The sequence below is a fragment of the Metopolophium dirhodum genome, chromosome 1 (assembly GCF_019925205.1).
Source record: "Metopolophium dirhodum isolate CAU chromosome 1, ASM1992520v1, whole genome shotgun sequence".
Classification (NCBI taxonomy): Eukaryota; Metazoa; Arthropoda; class Insecta; order Hemiptera; family Aphididae; genus Metopolophium; species Metopolophium dirhodum.
Genome location: NC_083560.1, coordinates 22415557 through 22439442, shown reverse-complemented (window position 1 = coordinate 22439442; position 23886 = coordinate 22415557). Strand labels below are relative to the sequence as shown.

Genomic DNA, 23886 nt, shown 5'->3' with positions numbered 1-23886 from the left:
AAAAAATCTATAGGTATTTGATGTCACGATCAAAACAATACTACACACGTTAACTGCAGTGAATACATGGTAAATTCGTAATATAATTTATTTGAGTGTTATTTTTTTTCTAAAAGATTAAGCCAAAATGTGATATAATTATACGAATGAAAAGATTATGAGGTACTCTTAAATATATTTGATTAGTTCAGTCGAAAGAAAATAAGTTCATTAATAGTTATTTAATTATTTTAAGTTAAACCAAAAATTAATATAAATATTGCAGTGTATTATAATATTATATGGCCGCCGCCACGGCGAACGAATCCGTAACGTCACCCGCAATGTCAAAATTTAACGTAACTAGCGAACGAATAATCATAAACAAATTTTAGTTGTATCATTACCTTAGTTAGATTATATTCTAGGTATTTGTTATGGTAATAAAATAATTATCGATTTTAATTATATTTTATAAAAATATATAAAAAAAAAATTATTATCAGTTGTATTGTCCTTTAAACAATCTTAAAATATGTAATACTTACTGTTTTTGTCCTGTATTATTTCATTTTTAAATTTGATTATTTAATAATTAAAAATATTAATATTATAAACATACTTTTATTCTTAACAAAATATTTGATATAGATTTATAAAGAAAATGATAAATTTACATTTCGGACTTTTGGTATTCAAAATATAATCACATCATTCACGTCAATAAATTAAATGGTTTAATATCAAATATCAATGACATAATTTCAAACACGGAAGAGACTGTAAGCAAGTATATTAAGTATTTATCATTATCTATTGGATAAAAAAAGGTATGATAAAATGTGTATAAATAATAAATTAGAATGGAAGGTATATTAAGTATTACGTAAAAGAGGAATAAAATAGTATACTTCCTACGTTTTATGTATTTTATATTTGTATCATCATTCAATTAAAATATACACAAGTATAGTACATAATAGTATGGGCATAGGAAATAAAGGAAAATACAGGTAATTGATTTGAAAAATGGAAAAACTGTTTTGTCATTCAATTAAAATGTACACAAGTACTATACTTATACTATTCTGGTTGTTGTCGCACAAATTCACACTAATGACGCACTAATGTTTGGCAAAAGAAAATTTTGAAAATTGTAATTTTTTCTATGAGGGGGGCTGGGGAAATGCTCAAAATGGAAAAACGATTTTTCCGAGTATAACGGGTGTCGCACGAATTCTGGTTGTTGTCGCACAAATTCACACTAATGACGCACTAATGTTTGGCAAAAGAAAATTTTGAAAATTGTAATTTTTTCCATGAGGGGGGGCTGGGGAAATGCTCAAAATGGAAAAACGATTTTTCCGAGTATAACGGGTGTCGCACGAATTCTGGTTGTTGTCGCACAAATTCACACTAATGACGCACTAATGTTTGGCAAAAGAAAATTTTGAAAATTGTAATTTTTTCTATGAGGGGGGCTGGGGAAATGCTCAAAATGGAAAAACGATTTTTCCGAGTATAACGGGTGTCGCACGAATTCTGGTTGTTGTCGCACAAATTCACACTAATGACGCACTAATGTTTGGCAAAAGAAAATTTTGAAAATTGTAATTTTTTCCATGAGGGGGGGCTGGGGAACATTTCTACAGCCCCCCATATATATTTTTGAATTTACGGTTAAACCAGTATCGCACAAATTCTGAAAATAGTCACACAAATTCACACTAATGGCACACTAATGTTTCGCAAAAAAAAAATGTCAAAAATTATATTTGGGGGGGCTGGTGAAATGTACGTAATTTCAATACGACAAGCCGACAGCCAGTCTAGTGTCTACTTCCATCAACTGAGTCGGATCTCAGCAGCCTAGTCTGTTAACATCATTCAAACCTACCTACTACAGTTTATTTTTGTCTTAAACTTGTCGCAATAACCAAGTATTATAAGCGTTTTTTTCACATCTGTTTAGCATGGCGAATTTTTAGAGATTATACGCATACCTATATCGTACCTAATGGCTAATTTAGTATAGTAACTTAGTATTATCATAACGAAAATACGAAATATACTTTTTCATGAGTATTATTATGATTCAACATAATATCATATACCTATATAATATATACAGTGGGTACACAATGTATATAAATAAAAGTATAGGTACCTATATAATCATGATAAAACTAATAAAGAGTGATACTTGGCTGTATGAAGCATTGCAGTTTGCCCCAAAGTCTCTATTATGTGTGTGGTTGAAATTAGAAATTAGATAGCCAGTGTGGGATGGGAGACTGTCATACCTCCAGTATTATTATGACGGTTATATTGTAGTACTAAGCAACTTTTGTGCATAATATGTAGTGGTGAAACTGGCTTAGGCATACCTTAAGAGGAATAAAATAACCTTATTTTCATTATGTACCTAATTAAAGTTTATTTTCGTTATTATTATTGGGTACCTATACCTAATTAAATTAAATAATTTCGGGTCCATTCCTATCAAGTGCATTTTGATCTAAGCGCAGTACAGTCGAAATAAATGGTAGGTGGGTATATTGTATAATATTTAGTATCTTGGTATATATTGGGGAGGGCACTTATACTTAAGTCATTTGCTTGTATTAGGTATGTATTTATTTAATATAATTTTAAATATTTCTAGACAATTTTCAAATGGCCCAAAAAAAATGTAATGTTGCGAAATGTAAATCTGACCTTTCTTCAATGGAAGATGATAAGTTAAAAAAAAAGAGAAAAATTAAAAAAAGGCAGTATAAAACTCGTTCAAGCTCGGAATCTGGTATGTTTTAATAACATAATATTTAGATTACATAGTTTTTCAGATATAAATGTTAGGTATAACAATTAAATTGTTTGCATACCGATACCTTATAGAATATAATGTTTTACTTATTTAGGTATTTCATTTTTATTTATTAATATTAATTTATAATTCCATCATAATTTGATCAAATACCTATTTTGTTTTTAGACAGTGAAAAATCTGATACAGATATGCACAAAAATGCCCTTCCATGTTATCATTCAGGTAAATTATTTATTTGTTTTTATTAAATGTTATTACGTTGAATTAAGTATCCACTTTTGTGTAAATCATTGTAAATCAATTAAAAATAATTAATACCAATTTAATACTTTGTTAGACGCAGAACCTCAACTTCAAAAAAAAAACCACCAAATACAAAACATAACATTAAATAGTATTGAAAGTCGACCCAATGGATGGTCTCCCTTAAAGAACTCCATTATTGATACAGCAGGTGAGAACTTAATATTAAGTAGATACCTATACCTATAGCTGCTTAGTAAAATACCTATTTATATTTACATCTGTAATAGCTATTACCTAATAGTACTTAGAACTAATTAATTTGATTTTATTATATCTTACAGCAGTAAAGATTCCTTTGTCTAATATTCATTCAGAAAAAGAAACTATAATAATGAGCAATACAACTAATACAAGGACAAATTCTCCTTTAAAACTTTCAAATGAGAAGTTATCATTATTTTCTGGTAATTTGAGTTTTAATATGAATTTGACATTTTTTTATAGTAATAGTTTATATGCCTATTTTGTTTCATAATAGAAAAAAAATCTCCATACAATCAAAGATCGTCTCCATCAAATAGTATGTATATAATTAATGTATTTCTACTATTTCATCATATAATATAAAAATTTAATTTTTAAGGAATAAAAAGATGTTTATTTTCTGATATTGATAAACATAGTCACTTAAACTCTAACTCTGCTGATGAGGGCTCTACCAAAGTGTTATCTGGTTAGTAAACCATGTTAAAAATAATCAATAACTATTTTAACAGTTATATATTTTGTTAACAGTAAAAAGTTCAGAAAAAGGAAGTTTATCTACTGATATTTATGAACATTGTCACTCAAATTCTAATTCTCCTGATTTAAATAATGACTCTTCAAAAGTATTATCTAGTTAGTAAATTGTGTTAAAAATAACCAATAACTATTTTATAAGTTATATATTTTGTTAGCAGTAAAAAGTTCAGGAAAAATAAGTTTATACACTGATAATGATGAACATAATCATTCAAATTCTATTACTCTGAATCTTAAGGACACTCCCAAAGTATCTGGTTAGTTAATACTATTTATAAATAATTTATTTTAATTTTAATATTTACTAATTCTGTTAACAGTAAAAAAAATATCAAATACAAAATCTTCGACAATTTTTAAAAAAGGTAATTATGGTTTAATTAATGTTTTGATATTGTATTATTCAGAGTTTTGTTTTATACTATTTTTTTTGACTTATGCATGCAAAACTAACAAAAATCATTTGAAAGTATTTTAAATGTTTAAGCTATTCTATACATAATTTAATAATTTTACATATATAAACATGGTACTTTTTGGTTATTCCAACTGCAATTCAATGTCACAACCTACCGCAAGTCTTACTTCCGTTTTTTATTACACATTACACATTACACACAATTTAACATTAATATTAGTTAAAATAATGTATATCAGTATAAATATAATTTAACTAATAATTTGTTTTAACCTTACATACAGTAGAATCAGTATTTAACATAACACTGTATAGGTGTTAACACTACTGGGTACCTAGTAATTTAATTTTGGGACCATGGCGTTTTCATTTATTTACACTTCTATGTAACAATTTTTTTTAAGTAATCGTCCAGTTTGCCAAATAGATACGTCACACTTTCTCTATAGACTCTGTAAAATACTGGACTAATTTGATAAATTTAGCTTTCAGAAAGTCTTAATAATCATTTTAAAGATAAAAAAGTAATAAGTTTAAAAATAAAAATACCAATACATATCCATATCCATTTATGAAAAAACTGTTATACTTGCATCATTTACAACAAAATGAATTGTATTTATATATTATATATAAAAAAAAATATAATTCATACCTTAATGTTTATTTAATCAAGTACAATAACCATTCATGTTAGCTGGTTATATGTATAAAAGCCATGAGGCTTTTACCGATATCTGTATCAAGTGATTATTGTCATACATTGTTATTTATCTTTACACAGGGTAATTTTTTAAACATGCTCACGCCCATTTTTCCCCTTTATATAACATTTATTCAAATTTTGATTTTTAGAATTTTTAACTTTACCTAATAAGACTGTATTTTTAAATTCCCAATGTTTTTTGTACTATATTTAAGAAATGTCCTAGCTGTGACAATACAAACATCTATTTTTCAAATGAGAACCGCCCTTTTTACTGCAAATTATTTAGCTGGTAATTTTCTTGAAAACGTTGATGTATCTAAATCTAAATTTTAATTAGTAGTTTTGGAGTTATTAAAATGGTTGTACAAAGGTTTAATTATCCTTAAATATGATTTTACAAAAATATAAGCTATAATAATGTGTAATATTGGATGTAGTATTCATTATACTACTATCATTTTTACAAATTATTAATTATATTGATAGATGAATATAGTAATAAGTAAATACTAAAATTTTCAAATCATCTAAGTCCCCCTTAAATATAGAAACATAGTATACTATTAAATTATATTCAATCCTTAATTTATTTTATTAATTTTGTGATTATTACAGACGATCAGTTTAAAGATATGGTTTTACATAACTTAATCATTTTAAAACACAGCATCAGAAATTTGGATGAAAAATTGGATTTGTTAATTGAAAAAAGTTCAAAAAGAAGTACAGAAAATTCAAATATAAATTATGATGATGATATTGACTACAGTAACCTATATTGTCTTTTCCCAATTGAAGATATAAGTACTCTTAATGATATCGAGGAACAATTGGTGTCGGATAAAAAATATCACAAATCATTGGTGAGTATTTTTCATACAAATGTTTTTATAGTCATTTTTATAATATATTTTTGTTGTAGACAAATAAACTAATTGGTCTTGGTGGCAAAACGGTACAAATATATATAAAAAGAGTTATGCAGCTTTTGTTCTCTGATGAACTTTTAAAATTATATTCATTCAATGGTCGAGGAAACAAAAAAAAATGTTTTTCTAACCTAGTGATTTCAAAACTAATATTTGGTAAGAGCTCTTCTTATAGTATAATAATTTGTATTGATATGATTTTTTTACCTTTATACCATAAAATTATTTAATATTTTGTATAATGACCTTGCATGCATATTTAATTAATCAGTTCAATATTCAATTTTTTTTTTAGCCTCATGTAATAAGATAATAATTTTCATTTGGTACATTCATTAAATTAAATAATAATAATAAACTTTCACAAATCTATAATTTTATATTATATTTTCAGACTTAATTTATTATAATAAATAATTATTGACCGTTGCTTTTTTGGTATACATTTTTCAAACTATTTATCTTCCCTTATACGTAATTATAATTGAGTATAAGAAAAATATGTTGTATAATCCTATTGAAAGTTATTTTTTTTAAAGTTAATATACTTGATTAGTTTTATTATTTTGTAAACTTATTTAAGTCGCCAATTATAAATTTTCCTAGTATCTTTATTGTAGTAGGCCAATGCTCTTTTAATACATACTTAAGTATTGAAGACCTTAATAAAATAAATGTAAATACCTAATTAGAAATGAATCAACATTTATTCTTTTTATATATTATTATTCAAAAAAATGTCAAGTCATATCTTGTTTAATTGTTTTATATTTCTAGGTTCTATAAAATTGTTGAACAAATTCAACTATGATAATGCCAATGATGATTCTGAAAAATATATTAAAAATGCTCTTATTCGGGCTCCGTTCAACATCAAAAAAAAAATATCCAATACTGAAACTGCAAATGATTAATTTTTTTTAGTTTTTGAAATGTACACATAAATATTTTTTTTTATTTTATAGTTCTTAAACATGCATAAGTCGATGCAAGGTACATGCATAGCAGTATACACTAATACATATTATAAAACTATATAAGATACCAATGTGTTCGTTTATTTGTTATTTTTACACTCTATAGTTCCTTATTTTTAACAATTTATGTATCAATCCGGGAATATTTCAAATTTGATGTTACTACAACTGCAGGGAATTTGTTAGATCGTATGTGAATCATTTCATATATTATAAGATGTTTGTGAAGTTTACTGGTAGCTGTACAAGAAAAAATGCAAATTCCAATTTCTGAGGTGTACTAATAATACATCCTATATTATATTCACCTCATCCTAGTAAATGTACATATAGATAAGTATTTGTTTAAGATTATATAAAGATTTGATTTGTGTTGATTAAGGTATATGCAATAATTAAGAATGTAAGGTATTGTTTAATTAAAGATTTAATAAGCATTATATTTTGAATGCTAAATCAGTGTTAAATATTTAACACTTCTTTAATATTCGATTCGATTTCATTTCACCTTTCTACAGCGTTCAGTAAAGACTAATATGCTTCTAATTCCATCTAAAATCAATATTAAATAATGTTTAATATTAAGAAATGAATCTTTGATCAACTTTGATTCAATGTTGACATGCTATGTGGGAGCATAGATGCTATAAATACAAAATAAATTTTCAACCATATAAAAAAGCAAAACAGCATTATTTTGTTGAATGTATTTAAAGTATCTATGTACTTTAAATACATTTAACAAAATACTGTAATACTTATATTCATATTTATGTCCGAGTTCAAATTTACGACGTAGTTTGCATAGTATGAAATATTAAACTAAAATTTTTTTTTATTATACGCGTATATTTTGTATAATTTTGTAACGGATAACATCCATTTACTCCTACGCATAACAAATAATAAAGCTTAGATAGTTAAAAGACAGATATAATAATTTGAAAGGAATAAGAAATAATTATGTTATGTATATGTATATGTATATGTATATCAATAATGATACATCAATTGCCAAATACCCAAATACACGACTAAGATGACGAAGGGGGTCAACTGTCAATAGTGTTATTGTAAACCAACATTCACGTTAATTCATGAGTAATATTTGAAAGGACCATCATATTATATGCGAATCGTATATCATATATAAAACAATGGGAATTGGGTATATATTTATATATAACGTACATAAATATATATATGTATAAAGATATATTTATGTATACGACGCATAAATAGAAACAGGAAAGTAGTATCTAATAAATGATTGACAACCATGGACACAGTGATAGGACTTTTTGCACAACTAAGCGTGCAGGATATAGATAGCACTCTTTGAGCAATAAGGATAAGTCGATAGGCAAGGTGGTAGGTAGGAAAGTAGGAGACCCTTGTATTTAACTTTAAATGCTCATAAAATAAATTGTGCGTGTTATGTATTTTAATATTTTTCAACTGCCATTGTGCCTCGTATTTAATTGTCACGCTTTACGACCCAAAAAATAAAATTGTATTGAAGTATATCGAAAAAATAACTAAAAAATTCGTATAAGTGGGTGTCACTGTGCTGTACAGTAGGTTACTATTGGGTCACTGTAATGATATTAAGTGTGAATTAAATTATATAATATCAATGTGTTTACGAAAAACGATACTGAGAAGAGACGGTTTGTCAGCCTAGGATATTTTATATTATTAATATTTTATTAATACCTACGCTGTAGCCGATAAGTTTAATTAATATTATTTGCATATTATCATATTCCAATAATTGTGTACAATAATATACCTACTTGAGAACTTTCAAGTACCTACGAATAACATTTTTAAAACACAAGGAATTAACTAAAATTGTTATACTTGGTTACCTATTTAATATGTAATTTTGTCCACATTATAACTTAATTAAATATCTATAAAAAATTACGTGGAATCATTGTTTAAATTTTTAATACTTTCATACTTTAATACTTTCGCACTAGATTTCATTAACATTTGAACATAAAACGCTTAAAAAAATTTAACGTGAATGTGTTTTTTCAATATTTTTCATCTGCTGTTGTAACAATATATCAGGAGCCTTGTATTTAATTTTCAAGCTTTTTGACGCAATGAATACAATTTTATTGATATTTATAGTAAAAAAAACTAAATAAATATGAAACTGAAAATGTCCGTAAGCCGCTTTAAATTCCAAGTGTCTACCAAAACGGTTATTGGTTTTTGAATTAAAACAAAATAAGAAAATCGCTACACGAGAAATCAAGTGAATATCCAATATTGTGAAAATGTAAAAACTTTAAACGCTCATAAAATTTTAAGTTGACTTTTCTGTAAAGATTTGGTCTTTGATAAAGGTTGACAAAATTATGAGGAATCTTAAATTACATTTTTAAATCTTAAATGTAAATAGAAAATGTTATGGTGTATAGAAAATGCTAATATAAACATCCAGTGTATAGAATAACTAGTAATGTTGTACAAATTGTAATTTAAAATGTCTAGATAAAAAAATTGTGTGGATATATTTTTTAGTTTTTTTGGTTACAGTATGAACTACTTACGAGTAACTTTATATTTAATTTTTAAGCTGTTCAATCGATTGAACAATTTTTATCATTATTCGTAGAAAACTCGAAAATGTGAAATATGTATGAATATTTCTCAATATTTTTTTAGTGTCTATTTTAGACTCCAAATATTTCCAAAATTACTCCATGTGTGGAAAATGTTAAATAATATTTAAAAAATGGTGACCATTTCAAGTATATCTACGATCATCCGTTTCTTAATTACAACCACTAAAAACGAAAATAGATTTTGTCAAAAGCTAGTATTTTACATGCCCGTTTTTTCTTATTTTAGATTCTGAGCAGAGCAATGAATGTATTGATTTTACAAAGATGTATGTTTTCTTTTTATAATTTTTGTTTTTTGTTTTTTTTGTTTTATTATTTTTATTTTTGTGTCTGTCATCACCTTTTAGGACAGAAAAAATGATAAAATTTTCTTCAACAGTTTATTTTCTGATAGGAAAGTGAATCCAGTTGATACTTTGGGGGGCCAACAGTTTCCCAGTTTTTTTCAAAATCACCGTGTAAAACAAAAGAAAAATTGAAGAAAATCATGAATTTTTACGATCAAGCACGCTCACAAAGTATTGTGAGGACTAACATTTACAAAACCTTTTGCAATATACTGGACAAAATATTTATTTACTACGAATAATTTAAACCATTTTAACATAAAAATGAAACATTTTAAATTTTAAACTATTTAAGTAATAGTTTAAAAGCACTTCTTATTGGTTAGGTTAAAATCTGTGGTCAATATTTCCAAGTTTCAGCTTAGAATAAATAATATTGATAATTATAACATGTATGAATCTAAATTAGGTACCCATTGCTAACTTTTAATAGAAAAAGCTTTATGTAAAAGAACAATATTTAATTTACAACATAACAATATTATACATTTTCCTTTTTAATATTTGTTACAATCAAAACTTCATATTTTGTACCTAGGTACGGAAAATATTCAATGAAACAAAAATGTGATTTTGTACTGTAAATTATTGTAATGTAATGATTATAACATGATAAAGAAATTAACTTTATCATGGATTATAACTTATGGATTAAATGTATATTCTAAAATTTCTACATTCTGAATTCTACATTTTATAAATTTCCAAAATAATAACAACCTGGTTGTCTATTTGATATCTTTAATTATAAAAATAAATTAGATAAAAAACAGTTTGTAATCAAATAGAATATAAATTTTCTTTTAAATTATTTTAATAAAAATGTAAAACATAATTTTCAATCTGACTTGGGCTACATATCAATAGGATAGTATTTTTATTTTGATTATTTAATTATGTTGTACTTTTGTACTATCAAGTTAATCAAGAAAATTAATACTTGTATACTTGTATTTAAAAAGCAAACACAAATAACAAATTATACGTCCGGGAATAACCCCCCCCCCCACCATAGATCCGGGCCTGACACGAACTACTGCATAGTAGTTCATAGGCTGATTGACCGTTTTCGCTCAGAATCGGTTTTCTAATACTATGATATTTTATCATTAAATTCAAATTTAACAACATCCTTTACAGTAAACCGCTTGTAACCTACTGTACAACAGAGCGATACACACTTGCCCACCTTTTTGAACTTTAAATGCTTATAAAAAAAATTGTCACTAAGGATTTTTAATATTTTTCAAATGTCATTTTAACAATATAGTAGGAGCCTCATATTAAATTCCCAAGTATAAAAAAACAGTGCCTATATATATTTTTGATATTTTTCAATTGATATTTTAACAATATATCACGATATTTTACCCAATAAATAAAAATGTATTGACATAATTGGGAAAATATAGAAAAATATGACTTGGTTTTAATTAACGTATTGGAAAATGAGTTAAGTTAAAGTTAAGTTAATTAAAACAGCGATCTAATTTTTTTTTTTTTCAACCCGAAGGTTGGTTTACAACATTTGAATATAAAATAATTATAAACATAAACTATGTTTTAAATTTTACAGATTTTTTGGTTATACACAAAAAAAATACTTACGTAAAATCTTGTCTTAAATTTTTAATCTTTAGCTATAAAGGTTGAAAATTTCATGAATTTTTGATTTTTAAATTTGATAATGTTGTCAACAATTTAACTTTAAATGCTCATAAAATAAATTGTGCGTGTTATGTATTTTAATATTTTTCAACTGCCATTGTGCCTCGTATTTAATTGCCACGCTTTACGATTACGACCCAACAAATAAAATTGTATTGAAGTATATAGAAAAAATAACTAAAAAAGTCGTATAAGTGGGTGTCACTCTGCTGTACAGTAGGTTACTATTGGGTCACTGTAATGATATTAAGTGTGAATTAAATTATATAATATCAATGTGTATACGAAAAACGATACTGAGCAGAGGGGGAATAGTAAGTTCCTACACGAGAGTAGCAAGTAAACAATTACATAATATGTTAGTTCCTACACGGCGGAAAAAGGTACATATTATGTAAGTGTACCTATATGTGTATATATGTGTAAATATGTATATACGAATAAATATATGATGATTATAATATATTATATAATACAAATCGCATAACACATTTTCACAAATAAGCATATAATAATTGGATTTGTTATTGAAACTTTATACGCTGGTATAGCTATTTAATATAGGTAACTACATTCAAATATACTTATAAAAAATACTTATAAATGTATATACGAAATAACTGGAAAATACGACAAGCTACAAGCTGATAATATTATCTCCTATAGGAAAAACATAAAATATCTTATTATCTATATTTTTGACATACAAAATATTTATGACTTTTCATCATCGATAAAAATAATACAGAACTTGATTTTGATTTGATAATCTTAAAATTAGTTATAAGTCTTATAACTATACACAGTAAAATGTACATCTAGTTATTTCTCTTAAAAGTTTTGTTAGTATTGTTCGAAACATCTGAGTGTCCGTACATATCCGTTTATACTAATCATATACAGTTATACAAATTCACAATGAGCGAGAATGTATCATTCATGTTGAGTGAAAAAGGCAAACAACTACTAGTTTTGAATAAATTTAATTTTTTTAAGCATCATACATCTAAAAAAAATGAAATTACGTGGCGTTGTGTAATAAATAAGTGTAGTGCAAAAGTTTATACTTTGGGTCAAAATGCCCAATTAATTAATACAGATAAATCGTGTTTTGATCACCGCCATGCAAGTGATAGCACTTTAAATCGGCAATAAATAAGCAACGCTTGCAAAAGAAAAGCTGTAGACTCTATAGTTGAAAAACCGCCAAAATAATACGAAAAGAAGTATCAAATTATGCTAACGAAGGAGATTTGATTGCACCCTACTTCAAACTCATAGCAAGGAATATTCATAATGCAAGGATGCATTGTTTCCCTAAACTGCCAACATCAAGAAAAGAAGTTCACGAAATATTAATTTTATTAGACATAAAAACAAATAGAGGTGAGTTATTTTTATATGAAAATGATGCGCTAAATGAAATAGTTATTTTTTCATGTAAAACAAATATAGATTTGTTAAAAGAATTAGATGTTTTATATATGGATGGTACTTTTAACTATAGTGATAAATATTATACGCAACTATACACGATTCATGGCATTAAAAATGGAGTGTACATTCCGTTAATGTTTTGTTTATTGCCAAATAAAGAAAAAAAGACTTACATTGCAATATTGAAAACAATAAAAATAGCTGGAGTCATACCTAAAAAAATTATTTTAGATTTTGAAATAGCAGGACAACATTTATCAAATTTAAAAATTAAAAATTCATGAAATGTTCAACCTTTATAGCTAAAGATTAAAAATTTAAGACAAGATTTTACGTAAGTATTTTTTTTGTGTATAAACAAAAAATCTGTAAAATTTAAAACATAGTTTTTGTTTATAATTATTTTATATTCAAATGTGGACGAAATTAGATATTTAAACGAAGAAGAACGATTTTAGTTTTGTATTATATTTTAAAAATATTATTCGTGCGTACTTGAAACTTTTAAAGTTTATTATTATATACAAATGATATTAACTCAACTTACCTAACCTTATTGTTAATAATAATAAAATAAAATATACTTTGATGTCAAATCTTCTCCGCTCAGAACCGTTTTTCGTATACAATGATATTATAGCATTGAATTCAAATTTAAGTAGCTTAACACGTACTGTACAACCGAGTTTGGCTACAAATTCCGAGCCTTAGTTAATATTAAAGACCGTATATAATTGTGTATAATTTGTTATGATTTAAAAATATTGGCGTTAAATGTAAATAAACATTTTAATCTTCAGAGTAAGTTTCAATAGTTTTAAAATTGTATATCCTTCATTTTTTTTCTAAGACACATTTAAATTTTTCTTAACCAATTTTACATTTCAAGGACCTGGAATACGTCGACCATCAATACATTATTATTATCGACATATTTTTAAAATATCATGACTAGGTTCGAATTTAAATAATCTAAAATACGTCGAAAAATGCTCGAAAAAATGGCTAAAAATATCCATAAATAATGTATTTTACCGAAAAAAAGACCTTAAACATGGACAAATTAAATCATTTTTTTAACGCAATGTTTTATTAAGGTACACCTAGGTACTTAAATGTTAAACCGAAAAATACATTCCAAATAATTTACTAAACATTTATTTAAAAAAAAAAAAAAACGAAAATTAGATGCAAATTTGATTAGAAGTTCAATTAATTGTATATTATAAATTGTAATCATGGCTTAAAAATATCACTATTGGATACATTTATTTCCCTAACCTAATCCGAAGTCAGATTGACTTGGGCAAAAATAAAAGGTCGTCGACGACGGCGTGGCATATCCAAATACAATATATTATATAGCTCTAAATCAGTGATCTCAAACTCAAATTACCTACGGGCCATATATTTATTCAAAAAAAATTCACGGGGCAAATTTTAAGTGTCATTTTTATACTTATACACTAGAAACTAAAGACAAAATGAAGGCAAAAATACATGCAAAATCCATTTATTTACTTTTTATTACTACAAAATTATCATTGAAAAAATATAATGAACATTAACTTAAAAAAAAAATTTTAATTCAAATTTAAAAATAGCTTGAATATTTGATAATTTTTTTTTTTGAGCTGCACTTGAAACTCGACATATTTTCTTTTATACCAAGTCGTCTATATTTGCGCAAGAATTTCTTGGTAATATCGGTACTTTTGTCAACAGCAATTGAAAAATTTAAAAATTGTTTACTTTTTTCATACAATTGTTGTTTAACATTGCTGGCCATTCCTTCAATTCTCTGAGTAATAGTATTTCCACTTAAACTTAATGCTTGTTTCTTTTCGGGACATATTAGTATATTACTTCCACCACACTAATTATACAATCTTTAATAAATTCACCGTCATAAAAAGGTTTTGACGCACGTGTGATTTTTTCTGATATAACGTAACTACATTTAACCGAATCAATATTTTCTCTTCTTATACTATCAAATAATTTTGTTTGATACGAGAGATTTTTTATTCATTCTTCAAATTTTTCTTCGCGTAATTTTTTCTACAAATTTATCGCATATCTTACCATGATTTGTGTAATAATGTCTTTTAATATTGTACTCCTTGATGACAGATACACTTTGTTTACAGATCAAACATATTGGAAGAGAATTAGAATAAGTAAAAAAAAATATGCATAGCCCCATTTTTCTTGAAAAGCCTGTCTTTCTTGGTAAATTTTACGTTTCATCGGTTTGATATTATGAGACATTACCTACAACAAACAAATTACGCGTATAAACTTAAATTTAAAATTGAACTTGAATAGCAACTAGTTACTCGTACGACCAAAACAACACTGATCACAGTCAAGCTGTTAGCCTGTTACCCACTATTACACCGAAGTACAAATTATATTTATCTTTGTAGATAAGATTTGACTTTATCGAGTATAATATGATTTCCGAACAAGTAAATAAAATAAAACATGAACGTTAGATAATATTATAACTTAATATTTTATTAACAATTTTAAAAATTCTTTTTATATTTTTGTTCAAAATGTATTTTTATTGCGGGCCACATAGAAAGGGTTCGCGGGCCACTTGCTCTAAATATATAGTGTCTATTACTTAAAGTATGCTTATATAATGAAAAAGTACGCTCAGCATTTTGATGCATCTACACTTGTCATTTGTGCATATTTAAAATAATTTAAAAAAATTGGCTTTAAATCTGAATAAACATTTTAATCTTCGGAGTAAGTTTCAATAGTTTTAAAATTCTGTATCCTTCATTTGATTTGTGGGGGGGGGGGGGGGGGTAGTAGCCCTGTAGTTGCGCCACTGGTGTGCACTACATTATGTCTAGGTATATATCTTATGTATATATCTAAGTCTCTTATTTCACCTCATTTGATCCCCACCCCAGACATGCATTATATTTCACATTAAATAAAGTGCATTATATTATTATACTATTGGCATTATTATAATAATGTCAAACGCGTTTTGTATAAAGCATCATCTGCTTCTGCAGGATGATGACGATATCCGTTGTACCTACCTAATTTATAAATATCGGATTTTACTTTGCACAATATAATATTATTACCATAATACGGCCACTTATAATAAGACACATGGATTTAAAGAGTCAGTTGCTATTATTAGACTAAAAATATCCTTGAACAGTGGAACGTATCTTGCAAATATATAAAACAAATATATCTATTATAACCTGACTTGCCACTTCGGTTATGAGACACAAATTTCGTAAGAAAAATGTTATAAATTAAACTTTTTTTCAGATTTCCTAAGAAATAATAATTTGTATAATTTATATTTTTATTTACGTCAAGAATACAATATTACTGCAAAAAATTGGAATATAAAATTAAATACCTACGCACACTGAAATTATTGGTCCGATTCGTGTACATATTTGTCTTATTTGATCAGATTTAATTTACCTGATATCAATACAAATTTGCAATATAAATTATTAAATCCTTTCTTTGGTTATTATAATAATTATATTATATTATATTATATATTATTGCGTGGGCAACGACGCCTACTTGGCGCACAATTATTATCGTCGGATTTTAAACCTACGAAGTCCCATTGTGCACGAACGACGCGTACCTAATAATAATTATGTCATCATTAATATTTCCGTTGTTTTTTTTCTACGCGTGGGTAGGTATAGTAAAGATATATATCGTAAAGAAATTTGCATTTATTTCCTACCACGGTATAGGTAGGTAGATATGCGATACAAACGATTTTCGAGCTGCACTCAGTTAATGTAAACAATTAAGAGCATTATTACGGATGACGCGGCGTGCGCACATATTATCATTTTGCACTAGATTATTTACGAAGGATAAATACGTTGAAAATTTTAACGCAACTGTGCACAACTACAACAGCCATAACCTGCAGGGTTCGGGACTTGTGGCCCTTAGAAAAACATTAAAAAAGCGCTTATACTTTATATACCCTAAAAAACTTAAAAAATGTAAAAACGAGCACTTTAAGAAAAAAGTATCTAAATAAATTTCATGTATATCATGAATAGAACGATCGACGGTTAATGATTAATCGATGTTAGTTAATGTTAGTCGATCACTAACGGAAATTCAAAACAAAAATCGTGTTTCTGTTTAAAAATATAAACAAATTAAAAGCTAATTGGGGAACATCTAAAATTTGTAAACAATTATTAAATACAATTCATAATATATATCATACAGTGGCGCGTATCATAAAAAAAAATTGGTGTTGCTCAAATGGTTGCCTGAGGAACACTTGGATCCTATGCTACACGCCACTGTCTATATAAATGTATAATATTGGTTATATTTTTTTGGATGTAACAATAAAAAACAAAACCACTACATGAAAAATCGAGTGAAGATCCAATATTGTAAAATATGAACTTCAAACGCTCATAAAATTTTAATTTGATTTGCTTGGAGACATTATTTTTTTCGATAAAGGTAGAAAAACTTATGAATATTCTTGTATTACATTTTCAAATCTTAGATTTTAAAAGAAAATTTTTATGAATTCTCAACTCAAAATGATTTGTTAATTTTCGTCATTTTTACGTGTTTTGTCAATATTTGAACTTTAAATGTTTATAAAAAAAAAATAGTGACTGGGTTTTTAATTTTTTTTATCTGCCTTTTAAACAATATACTAGGAACCTTCTATTAAATTTTCAAGTTTTTTTAACCAGAAAAGTTGCTGTTGAAGAAAATCCAAACACTTTTACTGTCCTAAAAGGTGATGAAAGACACAAAAAAAAATTTTAAAAAAAACACACATAATTTTAAAATCAATACATTCATCGCTTCGCTCAGAATCTAAAATTCGGGGGAGTCGATAAAACCCCGTGAGCATAACTCTGGAGACATAAAGCATACAATTTATCGACTGTGACATACAATCGGTATTCTTGAACTGAAGTTTAATAACATAAGTTTTTTTTTACTTGTCGAATGCGAATGGCTGGGATGGCCGGTGGTGCGGTAACGACAAACTGCGTTACAGTCGTGATGTATCATAATAATAAGTCAACAGGTATAACGAAACGTTTAAATAAGAAAACAAGACTAGTAATAATAGTTATAACTTAATACAAATTACAAGTTAATTCCTAACTCGTTTAAACCGATTGAAACTTGTAAGAAATATACGTGAATCGTGATAAAATACGATAAATTCGTATTTATGCTGATTTTGTTTTCAACTATGCACAACTTGGTTTATTTTTCGTGCCTGCGTAGAGCTTGGCAATTAATAGCAGTTGTAATTATTGACTCCGACGAAGACCCCAGGTCGCCCAACTATATAGCCAGTGGCGTACGCGTACGGGGGGGGGGGGGTGGCTTCTAATTAGTTACGATTTTATTTTGTCCAGTCTAATAATTTCAGACGTTTATTTGAGGTATTTTAAAATGTTTGCAACTAAGGCTAGACAATTTAATACAAAGTCTTTCATACAAGTAGTTCATACTTTTACCGAAAAATTACAGATCATTTTAGGAAATTTGGTTTGCAAATACAATGTTTTCAAGAATGAATTCATTCCCAGATAGCATTTTGAAATGATAATATTATAATAACATTATAATGATATTATAATCACGAATTATATTATTATAATGTTACAATAATATTTTTAGTCAAACATTTGCTGTCTGGGTTCTGGTAAGACGTATAATATGAAATTTACGTCTTGCTTATAACATGAACTAAGATAAACAGTTCTGAACATCGAATGGTGGGTGGGTGTGTGGGGCACGTTTAGTGATTGTTAATATTTTACTTTATTCGGAGCTGGCGTGATCTATGAGAATATATTTAACTACATACTTAACTATATAAAAAAGTAAACTAGCATAGATGCTATAAATACAAAATAAATTTTCAACCAAAAAAAAAGCTAAACAAAAAAGCTAAAAAAGCAAAACAGTATTATTTTGTTGAATGTATTTAAAGTATCTATGTACTTTAAATACATTTAACAAAATACTGTGTTACTTATATTCATATTTATGTCCGAGTTCAAATTTACGACGTAGTTTGCATAATATGAAATATTAAACTAAAATTTTTTTTTACTATACGCGTATACTTTGTATAATTTTGTAACGGATGACATCCATTTACTCCTACACATAACAAATAATAAAGCTTAGATAGTTAAAAGACAGATATAATAATTTGAAAGGAATAAGAAATAATTATGTTATGTATATCAATAATGATACATCAATTGCCAAATACCCAAATACACGACTAAGATGGCGAAGGGGGTCAACTGTCAATAGCGTTATTGTAAACCGACAATCACGTTGATTCATGAGTAATATTTGAAAGGACCATCATATTATATGCGGATCGTATATCATATATAAAACAATGGGAATTGGGTATATATTTATATAACGTACATAATTAAATATATACATGTATATAGATATATTTATGTACACGACGCATAAATAGAAACAGGAAAGTAGTATCTAATAAATGATTGACAACCATGGACACAGTGATAGGACTTTTTGCACAACTAAGCGTGCAGGATATACATAGCACTCTGTGAGCAATAAGGATAAGTCGATAGGCAAGGTGGTAGGTAGGGGAGTAGGAGACCCTTATAAAATCAGACCTAAAACAGCCTGTAATCAGACGTGTACACCCATTGCCATCACAAGCATCTTCACGACACTCAGCACCAGAATTATATTATTTGGACTTATAATAATTTTCACCCGAGTACATCTTAAATAAACGTCTTTTATAACTCGACAAGTTTTATTATTTGAATCAACAAGAAGAAATCCTTTCTCCACGGTCGTGCTACCTGCAACCAGGTAAGCCACACAATTAACCCGATTGTCAGTTTACCACAATTTCTTAAATATTGTGCTTAGTAATTTGTTGTATAAAAATAGCAAACATGGTAAACAACTGTTTTATTTTGCTTTGTAAAAGTCGAAAGCGCATTAAAAAATACTCAATTTTTCAAGCACCGAAAAATAATGACATTTCTTAACTGTGGTCCAAAATTGTGTCAAAGGTTACCTACTACAGTGAAGTTTTTGTGTGATAAAATGTACAGACAACAATATTGCATATTGTCAATAATACGAGTCGACGGCGACGTCTCGAATATCGATCATCGCTGATAAATAATCAAATGACGAATACGTATTTTGTATTAAAATATGATTAAAATTAAACCATTCATAATATATTGTAAACAACTACTATTAGATAACACAGCTCTGGGCAAATCGCTGTGAACGGGCCATGAAAACACAAACATGAAACAACACAGTATAGTAGATATAGGTAATAATATTATTATTAGTATTAATATTTTTTATTATTATCGTATTATTTTTACAATTTAATTCGAAATTTGTAACAAAGAGCCACAAACTTCTAATAAGTATTAGTTCATTACACTACTGTAGTAAACAGACCGACCGCTTTACTACATTATAATAAATATATTACTTATAATATATATTATATCATTTATACAGATTTGATATTATTTTATTATACTACAAATTTACATTAAGCATTCGACAGCAATTAGCCGCCGCACTTGTTGTTTCTACTTTCGTCAATTTTAAGAATCAAGACGGGTGACATTTATCCAAAATGCACATTGCCAATACTCAGTTTTTATTACTAATAAGAACTCAAGGATGGGATAATAACAACAACACCTGCGTCGCTACTCTTTTCATCCACCTCCTAGTTCTCTACCGTGTATCTATTAGCTAGGGGAGACTCAGTATATATACGAGTCTTTGTCCATAGCTAAATCAGAATTAGTACTACCAACACTTGTAAGACTTAACTGGTTGTGGGGCTTGTCCTCCACAACACCGCCAGTTCAGGTCTATTCCCAAAATACTTTTAAACTAGTGCAAATAACTAATTTCTCGGGCAGATGCTTCTCGCTCTGTCCACAAACTTATATAAATTTCATAAACAATTATACTGTGTTTAACTTAATAAATTACTTATATTTAAATTACTGTGTCACTTGTTACTCTGCAAAACCCCCCTTTGAAAAACCTATTCATCATCAACGTCGTCGAATTCAAAATATAAGCGTTTGTGAGGGATCACTACACGTCTTTTGGTGTCAGGCGTGGGGTCACCTGAAAGAAGAATTCTTGTAACCAACCAGGAATCAAGTATCTCAGTGGACCTCGAATTCAACCACGTTGCTGACACGTACCAGGAAAGGAGAAGGGAAAAAACGGAGCCAAGCCACCAACTACACTCAACACAGCCCAGCGGAGCATCAACGACGAGCCAGCAGAGCCGCCAGCACGCAAAGCAGACAGGACCAGACAAAAATCACAATGAATTACGTATTGTAAGTTGTCACTTTTTTTTAGTGAATATATAGTATATGTCTGAGAATCCAAATAGGTGTTGGGAAATAGTTAGTTACAATTATTTTTTTAAACTTAATTATTTAAAAAAATAAACAGTATTATTTGTAAATAAATGTAATACTGTATAATGAGTAAATAGTAAAAAATAAACTAATGATGATACCACCTTTGAAAATACTGTTGTAATATTGTTAAATGTTACCTCTGATTCTAATGGTTTGTATTTTGTAGAATATATGTTTTTAATATTTCGGATTATAGTTTATACACTGTGAAAGCCGAAATGTCAATAATAAATTATAATCCATTGTTAAAATAGTGGCTTACAGTTTATACATTCGTGGAATGTTTGTGGGTATATTAGACCTGTGGAAAAAAGATAGGCTAATTTAAAAAGGGTTAAATTTGTTTTTTTTATTCATCGAATTTTAGTATGGTTGGGTTTGGATAAGATTTTGTATTAATTGATTATATTAATCCACCGTATGTGACAAACTTGGTATAGCTTTGATGCTTTAGAGGTAACAACACGGGGTCCACGATTTACCACAGGTAGATTGCCTACCTGATAATGTACTGATGCGAATCAGAACTTTTATTATTATAATTTTTTCAACAGAAAAGTTAAGATACATTTTGAACACCATACACCGAATATTAAATAACCAACTGGACAAAGTTTGAGTAATATAGAGTTGGTGCGTTTAACGGGCAACGAAGTGCAGGGGATCAGCTTGTTATATATTATTATTATTATTATTATTATGCTAACTTACTACAGTCGTCGCCAGATAATTGTAATAACTGATAACTACTAAATGACATATTATAGTGTGTACTTAAAAACTGCTTATAAATAATACTTTAAGGAGAAAGGTCATCGCAATATTTGTTTTATCTATCATACTCACGTGAATGTGTGTGTGCTGTGCCTTTGCAACCATGATGCGTTGAACATACAAAATCCTAAATGTATACCTAGTGTACCTCGTCATTGAAATGTAAGTCACGCGTTAAATTAGAATTCAATGGTAAATAGTTGCATGCGGAAAACGATTCTGAGCAAAGACTGTCTGACTATAATATAATATTACTAAATGCCGTTCTTACAATGTCCGATTTAAGTTAACCGACACTTAACCGGCCGAATTCTGTCAGTAATAATATCTGTTATCGTTCGGTTAAGACTATCCGACACTCGGCAGAAATATATCGGTTTCACAAAATAAATCCTGCTCGTTACCTTTACCTTACAATTGACCGGACATTGTAAGATTGGTCCTAAGTGTATTTTATGATATATTTTTATTGTTATTCAAGTCATTTATATTACCTTTATTGAATATTACGGTATGTTAAATTAAATTCTGCTGAAATAATGGCATTTTAAAATGTCATTGTATGTATAAAATATAATAATGTAGGTACCTTAAAAGTGTCAACTACCCATGAATAATATTTTTATATCACAAAATAATAACTTAAATCGTTATTTATATGAAATAAATAGATATCAGATTCTAATTTCGACCAAGTTTGTGTGTTTTTTTTAGATTCTGAGCGGAGCGATGAATGTATTGATTTTACATAATGATGTGTATTTTTTTTTAAAATTTTAAAATTTTTGTTTCTCTCATCACCTTTTAGGACAGTAAAAGTGCTTTGATTTTCTTCAACAGTAACTTTTCTGATAAAAAAGTGAATCTAGTTGGTACTTTGAAGGGTCAAAAAATGTCTCAGTAGTTTTCAAACGCGACGTGAAAAACAAAAGAAAAATTAAGGAAAAACGGGAATTTTTAAGCAAAATCTGTTTTCGAGAAAATCGCTTTTGGTTTTTGGTGCAACTCTAAAACAAATGATCGACAAAATTAAAAATCCATAGTCACAATTTTTTTTATAAGCATTTTAAGTTCAAATATCGACAAAATACGGAAAAATAACGAAAATTAGCAAATTATTTTGAGTTGAGAATTCATAAACACTTTTATTTTTAAATCTAAGATTTGAAAATATAATACAAGATTATCCATAAGTTTGTCTACCTTTATATAAAAATTAAAAATGTCTACAAGAATGTCAATTTAAATTTTTATGAGCGTTTGAAGTTCATATTTTTACAATGTTTGATATTCACTCGATATCTCATGTAACGATTTTCTTATTTTGTTGTAATTGAAAAACGTATGACTGTAGATACTTGAAAATTTCACTGAATATTTGTATTAGTATTTTATATACACGATAAAATGTTGACTCTTTTTGAGCCGTTTACGGACATAGTTAGTTTTCAATTTGTATAGTTAATTTTTCTATAAATATCAATAAAATTTTATTTGTTGTGTAAAAAAGCGTCAAAATTTAATATAAGGCTCCTGATATATTTTTATAATAGCAGTTGAAAAATATTAAAAATACATAGGCACAATTTTTTTTATAAGCATTTAAAGTTCAAATTTTG

General features: G+C 27.3%; 2 protein-coding genes across 2 annotated transcripts in view; one reads left to right on the top strand and one right to left on the bottom strand.

The window, feature by feature from the left end:
* The window catches only part of LOC132934315 (sentrin-specific protease 2-like), a 255804-nt gene that overhangs the window by 121134 nt on the left and 110784 nt on the right, over window positions 1–23886 (bottom strand). The gene's annotated exons all lie outside the window — the stretch shown is intronic.
* LOC132935873 (uncharacterized) lies at window positions 2656–6829 on the top strand. The gene is made up of 12 exons (XM_061002510.1): window positions 2656–2782; window positions 2975–3031; window positions 3147–3263; window positions 3397–3519; window positions 3594–3635; window positions 3699–3788; window positions 3851–3955; window positions 4015–4116; window positions 4180–4224; window positions 5602–5849; window positions 5909–6071; window positions 6693–6829. Exons 1-12 carry the CDS (start codon window positions 2656–2658, stop codon window positions 6827–6829), a joined length of 1356 nt encoding a protein of 451 aa, XP_060858493.1.